Below are 9,952 nucleotides of genomic sequence, written 5' to 3'. Positions count from 1 at the left end.
GTTTTAAGCATTCTAAAATCGCCGGGGTACAGATGTTAGAACAGCATTGTATGTAGCAGACAGGTGGTGTCGAAGGGATGATTTCTCCAACTTAACATGATTGTAGGTAGCAAACAGGTGGTGTGGAAGGCCCCCGCCTCTGTTTAGGGATGGTTTCTCCACCTTAACATGAAACCATCCCAAAACAGAGGCGGGTCATACCAGTCAGTTGAATAATGATGAGCGAATTTCTCCTGTTTTGCTTCACTGAAAAATTTGCGAAACAATAGTAAAATTTGCAAAACAGTGTAAAATCAGTGAAACGTGTTTGTTTTGCGCTACATTTTTTGCCGCCCATTTTCTTATGCGACCGCGTCCATTTTGACATGACCATGCTTTTTTGCGACTTTTTTTTGATATGTGACACATTTCGGCTGCAAAGTTTCTCTGATGCAAAGTTTAGCAGAAATTCGCTGCAAATCTATGCCTGGTGAAAAAATTTGCTCCTCAGTAGTAGTGAAATGTCTTTAATGATTACTCAACAAGTCCAGTTGCTCTAGATTTATTTATACTACATATACCATGTCCTGGATAAAAGAAAATTTTAATTGTTATATTTACAGTAGTATAATACTGCAGCAGCGGATGTACAAAGAGAGGTAATATTAGTATTCTGGGGTAAGGTAACTGTCTAGTTACTCTGCTAGTCAAAAGTTTTCTGTCTAGGGTGCAATATCCAATGTATGCATGTGTATTTAACACTGGCAAGTAGACCTGCACGCCTATTGTTGCTACTATGATATCATGTTAGATAAATAATGAAGATAAGAAAGATATAAATATAAATCAAGGCATGAAATAACATCAAACTAGTTAAGTATGTTTAACACCACACACTGAAATCATAAGCATGTTTATTGACCAGTACGGTCTTACCAATTTTATACATTTGGTGAATGCTATACAGGTATGTTAGCCAAGGGTCTTTGAGTCAAATACAATGATAAATATCTATAAAAATGATAGTTTTTCCGTCTGTTTTACAAGCAGCATCTGGATTTGTTCTCACTACATGTTTACTATTGTTATCGAATATCCTTGTCCTTATGAAACCTCTAGCTTGGATATAAAGGGGAACCCATCAGTTGTGTATCGAGATAGAAGAGTACTGCAACCATAACAATGTTGAGGCTTCTTGTACTCGCTGCTTTTGTCCTTTGCGGTAAGCTTTATGGCTTCGTAGCCCTTAGCAGACTAATATATATTACTCTTCATTTATCAATGTTTTGAATGGTTGTTCTCTAAGCTTTAGAAGGCAAATGCACCTTCTTTTTAGTTTCAGTCCCTATTTCTCATTTCAGTCCCTATTGTCTCATTCTTTCTTTTCTTAACATTCTTCATTTTTTATCTTATAAAATACTTGGGTTGTTGCCTTATGTTTATAATATGTTTTAATTATCTAAACAAGTTGTGTGATTTAATGTAATAATTACATATTTCTGTAATATGAAAAATACAATTCCTTTGTTCTGTTCTTCTTATGTGGTGAGATGTACATCACAGACAGAAATTTAAGGAGATACTACAAATCCTGATTTGAAATCTAACCAAGCTTGTTATATATAAAATTGGTGGGCATGTATTTATTAGTTATGCTCTTTATACAAAAGGCATTCTTTTTATTTCAATCCATAGGGCAGTGCTCAAATGATATCCGCTTAATTGAAGATCATGAACGTGTAATTGGAGGAACTGAGGTGCAGAGGAATTCTTGGCCATGGCAGGTGAGAGTTAATTCTGACCTTAAGTTTGGAAAGGTTAACCTGTTTATTGCATTGTTCTCTCATGTATACACCATAGAACAGAACTAATGCCCCAATAAAACAATGTATTTTGTAGGCATATAGGCAAAGTAAGGCAAATAGGCAAAGTGTGCACGTTCCCAGGGCTTGCTGCTTAGTTACTTGTCTCCTTGTGTACTCCTATGGCTGTGTGTGCAGGCAGTGCCCCTGTACCTCATTTCTACTTCACAATCACAGATTATTTCTTCATTTCTTACCTTTCTTTGGGTAGGTCAACCAATGAGATCTTTTCCCTTGGTTGTTGTGGTACCCTGCAGTCAAGTAAGGTTTTTACAGCTTGAAATAAGTTGTCGGATATGTCTTCTGCATTACTCCTTCCATTATGAATTCCCATGAGTACAAACTACACTACTCATTTAAAAATGTACAGATTTAAATTTGTTTTTTTTTACTTTGTTCCATATTCTTCACTTAGGTTTCTCTCCAGTACCTGTCTGGTGGCAGTTGGTACCATACCTGTGGGGGCTCCCTGATCCGTGCCAACAGGGTCCTGACAGCTGCTCACTGTGTGGACAGGTAGAGGCTGAACAACTAAGAACGATGTCGAGAAATATTATTATTTGGCTATTTGTGGGTCCTATATAACAAAGGCCACTGTTCTGGTCTAATATTTTAAGAGATCATTTTGTAGCTTTTCCTCATCTTTCAGGTGATTTTGAATGCTTGACAAAATCTTGTTGATTTATTGTGCTAGAAATTTCAAACACATTCTATACTATTCCCTACTTTAAGCATAACTGTAAAGAAAGCGGTAGGGACATGTGCATTCATAGTAGATGATGCTAGAGATGACCATACAAAGGGCCCATGAATTTTATTATTGGGGAGGGAGCTACTCTCCAACCGTTAAGACCAGAATGAAACCTACTGATATCCTTGTTTGCAATCTTCGCAGCCTGTTCTGCAGCCCACCTAATATATAAATATAAAGACCCCTCTTGTAAAATATAGAAATATTTGATATCAACAAGGAATCCCCATTATACATTTTACTGTTTATTCATCCCCCTGTATGCATGTTTTTCACATTGGCATTTTTATGGCATTTAATAACACAATATCCTATTTGCTTTCATACATGTAATGGTCAGGGCTGTCTCTTATCGTGTGGTGGTGGGAGATCATAATATTTACCAGAATGATGGCACAGAACAGTACATCTCAGTATCAAGGATTGTGAAACATGCCAACTGGAACCCCAACAACATCGCTGCTGGGTAAGAATTACTGTAAAATGAAAAGTAACTATTTGGGAAAATAATCAGGAACTAGGAACTTTATCCCCTATCCCTTATGTCAGTGCTGTCCAACTTCTGCAGTGCCGAGGGCCGGAATTTCTCTCGCATACATGGTGGAGGGCCGCTAATGGAAGCCAGTTTTGGCCACTCCCCCATTTTAAACCACACCCATTTTGTCACAATGGTCGCTGCAGGGATATCAACCATCATTCATATGTTAAAGAATGATATTATGTCATATTAAGACACACCCTTAAATCGATATGCCGCCTCCTCCTCCCCTGTGGATAGCACAGCAACCCCCAGCATATAATTACACACCTTAGGGACCATTTAATGGCTATTTCCAACTGCTAACAAACTCCCAGACCAAACCCCTGCCAGGTTCACCTCCCACAGGCAGAATAGGGTAGGCAGAATATGGTACACACAGGCAGCACTCTGCCTGCCCTATGCTGCCTATGTGCCATACTCTGCCTACCCTATGCTGCCTATACACAGGCAGCATAGGCCAGGCAGTACATACAATGTCTGAGGTGTGAATAGGTGAACAATGTGAGTGATTACAGTCTGAGCCTGAGGTGTGAACACTGCAGGGGGTGAACAATGCAGAGATTAAAAGGTGTGCAACAACACAGGGGATTACATTTTTAAACAATACAGGGGGATACAGCCTGAATCTGAGGTGAGAACCATGCAGGGGGCCAGTTAAGGTTAGTACTGATACCATTTAAAGCTAACACAAAGTTAAGCCATCAAAGCAGCCAGACAGGTGGGGGGCCACACAGAGGGGGTCGAGGGCCGCATGCGGCCCGGGGGCCGTCAGTTGGACAGCACTGCCTTATGTTGTTAGTTTTGTTTTCCAGTGTAATAGTAGCAATGCATTAATAAGGTAATTGATTTTCCCTTCTAATAACCTATTAGTATCTATGGCCACTTTACCATTTAGAACAGGCAAACTTTCCGATATTCTTGATTTGAAAAATCTGTGTTTTAATCATATGCCAGATCCTCCATGAAGGGGACAACAACTTTCAGCTGCAGGAAGTTGCACTTTAACAACATGGGCTTCAGGGTGGGCAGCACTGTTTTGGGGCAATATTCTAAAAGGCACAACATTTGCACAAAATGTGCAATACCCACAGCCTTATCTATGACTGCAAGCGAAAGTGCTAATATAGTGACAAAACTGAGCCCTCTTTGATGGCATTCAAGGTTCTTACACTATACACAGTGTTGGACTGGCCCACCAGGATACCAGGAAAACTCCCGGTGGGCCCAGGTGTGAGTGGGCCCTCCTGCTCCTGAGCATTTGGCTTGTTTCATGGCCATTCCCTATTTCTGAATGGGAATAAAGAGGAGAAACAGATGAAAGAATAGATGCTAGCATGCAAATAAAAGAGACTAGGAGAATAAAGAGGTTGGGTAAGGAAAGGAGAAAAAACATTTTGGAGAGTGGGCCTATGGTATAAGGGTTTCTGGTGGGCCCCTGGGGTCCCAGTCCAACACTGACTATACTGTACATGCTCCTAATAATGTGCAAAAGCGCTAATGCACCAGCACAGCCTGCTCCGAGTAACTACACGCAAGTGCAAGCATTAATGCAAGAGAAATATGGAATTACCCCTAGCCTGGGACACAGCAGTAATTCCAAAATGCACAAAAATCAGCGTCAAAAACCCAAAACCTCTGAAGTTTTGAGGTAAAATAAGGATCTTTAAAGATAAGGAAGGGACACCAGCCAATGAATTCTACTTGATTTTTGCTAGTTTCAGCTAGTGAATTTGGATTTGGATTTTTAGCCTTTTTGACGCATAATAAATATCGAAAAAGTTTCAACTTTTTTTCCCCGCAACTTTTAGCACTAAAAATCCGAATCAGAAAAAACAAAAATCTGCTGGTTAGTAAATGGTCCCTTAGTCTCAATAGATGTAACTGGTGTTCCTTGGGATCCCTTTATGTGCAGGACCCCAGGGTTACATAGTTACATAGGGTTGAAAAAAGACCAGAGTCCATCAAGTCCAACCCATCCAAGTAAACCCAGCACCCACAAACCTATACTGACCTATCTATACACTCACATACATAAACTATATACACAACCACTAATACTAACTGTAGATATTAGTATCACAATAGCCTTGGGTACTATGCTTGTTCAAGAACTCATCCAGGCCCCTCTTAAAGGCATTAACAGAGTCTGCCATCACAACATCACCAGGAAGGGCAGGGTGTCAGTATTATTTAATCTGCCTTGCCAGATGGCTTTTAGAATGATAATGACAAACTGACAATACAAAAAACCAACAGAAGGTGGAAAAGGGTTTTCCATGAGTGGTTGCCAGTCAGTTATGAAGATCTAGTGGCAATGAGAGTTAACAGAGGAAAAAATATAAATATCTGGTAATATTTTCTTCTAATCATTTCTAAAGCCTTAATCTAAATTACCTATTGCTGTTTTTGTGCCTTACAGGTATGATATTTCTATCCTACACCTGTCCTCCAGTGCCACCCTCAACAGCTATGTGAAACTAGCCCAGCTGCCCGCTGATAACGTGGTTCTGGCCCACAACTACAACTGCGTGGTAACAGGATGGGGCAAAACTAGCAGTAAGTTTCTCTTCTGTTGTCAAAAGACATTGCTATTATAATTATTGAGACATGTCCCATAATACCGGGAATTCTTCTGGTTTAAGGCAGTTACCTAGTTATAAAATAAATATGATGTGCTATGATTTTTCACATATGTTTGAGTTATACGTAAAATAATTATTAATGGCAGGGCAAGATTTTGAAATGCCCCAATGCAAAAATATGTCTTCCACTATTTTATAGACAAGGTAAAGATCACATTGAGTTACTCAATCCTTTATTCATGTAATGCTTAAAAGATGAGAGGATGGAGCTTACATTTTGTTCATCTGCAGACAATGGCAACCTTGCCTCCGTACTCCAGCAGGCCCCTCTGCCCGTGATAGCCCATTCCACCTGCTCCAGCGGCTCCTATTGGGGAAGTACAGTCAAGTCCACAATGGTGTGTGCTGGTGGTGATGGAGTCCGTTCAGGATGCCAGGTACAATGATTGTTAACAATGATGTTAAGTGAATACAGTAAACTGCAACCTAAAATTGAGTTGTAACTAAGATATCTTTAGTTAGATTTAGGTGACTGTTAAACAATGGTTCTCACACATTCATGTTTAATGCAGTAGCTGGATTATTTGATTGGTTGTCCCAAATAAAACACAGAACACCCTCATTCCCCCAAAAACATTCAGTCCTTCCAAGGTCCTGCTGCATGGGAAGCCCTGTTCTGTACCCCCTCAGTATTATTGCAGCATTGGTGCTAGTGTCCTTAGCAATTGGTTGTTATGAAAAGTTTATACAAATTGCAGTGTGGCTGGGATGTTTGCAGATAGCTGTCTCTCACATACAATAATAATATGCAATAATAGTTACTGCAACCAACAAAAACACCCCCAGGTCACCATGTCCAGCTGAGATTTGTTTAATAATCCTATCCAGTGAACATGATTATAATAATAAGATTCTGTGATATAAGGAGTTCCTTGACTCCATAGCAAACATTTTCTTATGCCCCAAACTTTCATGTCTTTAAAGAACAGGAGCAAGTTTTCAAAAATATATTGCCATTTCATATAATTTAGCAGCAGCCCACAGTGCCATCTATATTGGGCATGGCTACTGTTGTTTCCACTACTGTTATGCTGCTGAGAAGGTTTCTGAATCTAGTTTCCACTGAGCAATATTGTGAGTGACATTATGAATTACATATTAAATATAAGTCAGTATAGAGCATCTCACACAATTTCAGTTTGATTTAACACACAGCTGACAGCAAATTCACCTATAAGTTAGCTTACTTCAGTCGCCATTATTAGCTGCATCACCTTTTATTTCCAAGACTATTATTATGTGACATTCTTTTTTACTGGGTTTTAACATCAGGGTGATTCTGGTGGCCCTCTCAACTGCCCTGTCAACGGTGTGTACCAAGTCCATGGTGTCACCAGCTTTGTCTCCTCCTCCGGTTGCTCAACATACCTGAAGCCAACTGTATTCACTAGAGTTTCTGCTTACATCGGATGGATCAATAATGTGAGAAGTTATTTTAAATAGTAAATAATATCACTGCAAGTCAGATGTTTTGTACAAGTCTATACAGAATTCACGAATTAGCTACTTCTTTACGGGTGTAATTATTACAAATTAATGAAGCACACTCATATTGCACAGCACTGTAGAAATGAAGGGTGCATATATCAAACACATAGATACTATATATACATATATAGACACTATAAATTCAGTTATGTATTCATGATATAAATGCACAAGCTGGCCATAAAGAAGAGGTTTACTAATGCCAAACAGCTGATTTCAGGATAATCAGTGTGATATAATGATATGATTTGCTCTCCAAAAGTTATGATTATTCAGAGACACCAATATTTCCCTGTGTATGGGCAGCTTAATATATCTTCTCACTAAAAGGAGGAGTAACCATTTTTATAGAAAACTGTCAGCCCAACCAATGCAACAAGAGAGCATTTGTATGAAATATAATAATTACTTCTCAGGACAATCAGTAAGAAAGTTCCCAGTATATTGATAAACATAGATCTGTAAGGCTCAAGTTACAGGAAAGCCAATTCACATCTGTTTTACTGAGTATTCATAAAAAAGGAAAATATAATGCAAAACAATATGTATCAATAAGCGCATACCACTTAAATAAGTCTTATTGGTCACCGGTATCTCATCAGCTTTGACTGATCCTGTTGTGTCTTTCTAGTTACAGCAGCAGTTGAGGATAACCTTGCTATTGTGTCAAGTAAATAAGCTTTGAAAATCCAGCATTTTTTTAATGTTTTTTTTTAATCATTTTTCATTTGATATTTCAGAACATCTAAATGACTGGAAAGGGAACACAGACAAGAGTAAGAAATGCATTTAAGGAAGAAGGAATGTGCCGTTGATGTCAATCAGTTTCTGCAAGTAAATACTGTATCTAATAAAGAAATACATTTACAATCAAACCCATATAATTTACATCTTCCTTATTTTGGACTGTATCCATGGAGAAGATATGTATGTGTGCGTCTGTGACTGTAACAAAGAAGTTTTTATTAAAAAATCAGTTTGTATTTTTAGTTATGCATCTTAGGGGATAACAAATGGGGAAACTAATAAGGGGTGCCTATATGTTGGGCACCCCCAAGTGAGCCAAACTGCTAATCTTCTGCAACAGGCCAGTGTGCATCTTCTATATAAAATGAACGGTCACCAGCATACTTAGTTGCAAAGTGTCATGCCTCCATCTAATTTCTCTTTTATGTTTCTCAAGTTGTCCTTCACGAGTTTCATACATGTTCTACTGTAACACACATACACCTGCACCAAGTCAGCATAAAGACTACTTGGGGGTAAAAAAATTGATGGTATGGTAATTCCAAAAAAAATTCCCCCAGACTGGCCCTGGGCAGTTTAATGCATTTCACTGATGGACTAGAAGTAAATGCACTCCATAGTAAGACAAATTTTAGGGCCTCCTAAAATTCCAAGAAGAAGACTTGTTTTACTTTATCAACTTTTACCTTTGTCTTTGATAAAGGCTTTGATAAAGGCTGCAGCAGCAGCCGAAACGTTAGATGCGGTTTTGTTAATACATTTTTGTAATTTTCATCATAAGACCTGTGAGTGCGGTACCTTCTCATTTTTGTTACATTTTCTATTTTTTGGACTGCACCCAGGCAATTTTTGAATATGTTTTAAGAGAGTGCCTGTTACCATTTTGTCTATATATATATATATATATATATATATATATATATATATATAAATGCACAGGGAATAAGTGCTATGTGGTATGAGACACAGTGGAAAGGAGGTCCCTGCCCCATAGAGCTTACAATCTAAGTGGTTGGGTAACATACAGGCACAAACTGGAAGGTAAGAGTGCACCAGGTATGGGCATTTGCCCTTAAGCGCAGGACTGGGCAAAATAATGTTTTAGTGCTCCAGAAGGTAACAGCTGAGCTTTTTCTTAAAGAGAGTTAGTGAGTGTTCCCTACGGAGGGATTCAGGGATAGAGTTCCAGAGGTAAGGGGCAGCGAGATAGAAAGGTTTAAGAAGAGAGAGCGCAGTGGGTGTGGATGGTGTAAAAAGATGGAGGCTCTGAGAGGAGCGGAGGAGACGACCAGGAACGTGCAGAGAGACCAGTGAAGAAATGTAGTGAGGAGCAGAGGAGTGAAGGGCTTTAAATGTTAGCAGAAGGATTTTGTAAGCTATCCTTTGCTTAACAGGCAGCCATGCTAGTGAGCTTAATTGAGGCTGAGCAGGTTCCCTCTTCGGAGAGAGCAGGAGGATCCTGGCAGCAGAGTTTAAGATTGATTGCAGGGGAGAGAGGTGGGAGTCTGGGAGGCCGGTTAGTAGGAGATTGCAGTAATCTAAGCGGTAAAGGATAAGGGCATGTATTAGTGTTTTAGCTGTTACTAATATGGTTAGAGAAGTTTAAAGTTTATCAGTAATAAAAAGATCCGGATTAAAAATGTGTGTCCATTAAAAAATTTTAATATACTAAGGACAATGAAAAAATCAAATGTGCTTATTGATTTCAGTATATGCCATAAAGGATTATGGGTGTCTGGATTTACCTGCTAATTGTACAGATAGCTTAGCTAAAATAAATTGTCAGTGGATGACACATGATATGGTATGTAAACATTTAAGCAAAGTTAATGTGGATAAGGCTTCAGGTTCTGATGGAATACATCCACAGGTCCTTAGGCTAAGGCCAATGTAGAGATTAGTCGACCATGATAAATCTCTGCTACCACAAGCAACTAATCTC

At 38.9% G+C, this 9,952-nt stretch overlaps 1 protein-coding gene across 1 annotated transcript; it reads left to right on the top strand.

Moving 5' to 3' along the window:
- The first annotated feature begins 1,147 nt into the window (after positions 1 to 1,147).
- On the top strand, positions 1,148 to 8,138 carry cela1.2 (chymotrypsin like elastase 1, gene 2). Its single transcript, NM_001011493.1, has 8 exons — positions 1,148 to 1,201; positions 1,675 to 1,763; positions 2,257 to 2,357; positions 2,933 to 3,058; positions 5,553 to 5,689; positions 6,007 to 6,152; positions 7,048 to 7,197; positions 8,004 to 8,138. The coding sequence occupies exons 1-8, from the start codon at positions 1,162 to 1,164 to the stop codon at positions 8,010 to 8,012; spliced, it is 798 nt and encodes a 265-aa protein (NP_001011493.1). The 5' UTR covers positions 1,148 to 1,161; the 3' UTR covers positions 8,013 to 8,138.
- Positions 8,139 to 9,952: the final 1,814 nt, after the last annotated feature.

Source organism: Xenopus tropicalis, chromosome 2, assembly GCF_000004195.4.
Source record: "Xenopus tropicalis strain Nigerian chromosome 2, UCB_Xtro_10.0, whole genome shotgun sequence".
NCBI classification, from domain to species: Eukaryota; Metazoa; Chordata; class Amphibia; order Anura; family Pipidae; genus Xenopus; species Xenopus tropicalis.
Note: the sequence above shows the minus strand (reverse complement) of the source record. Positions and strands in the feature narration are given on the sequence as shown.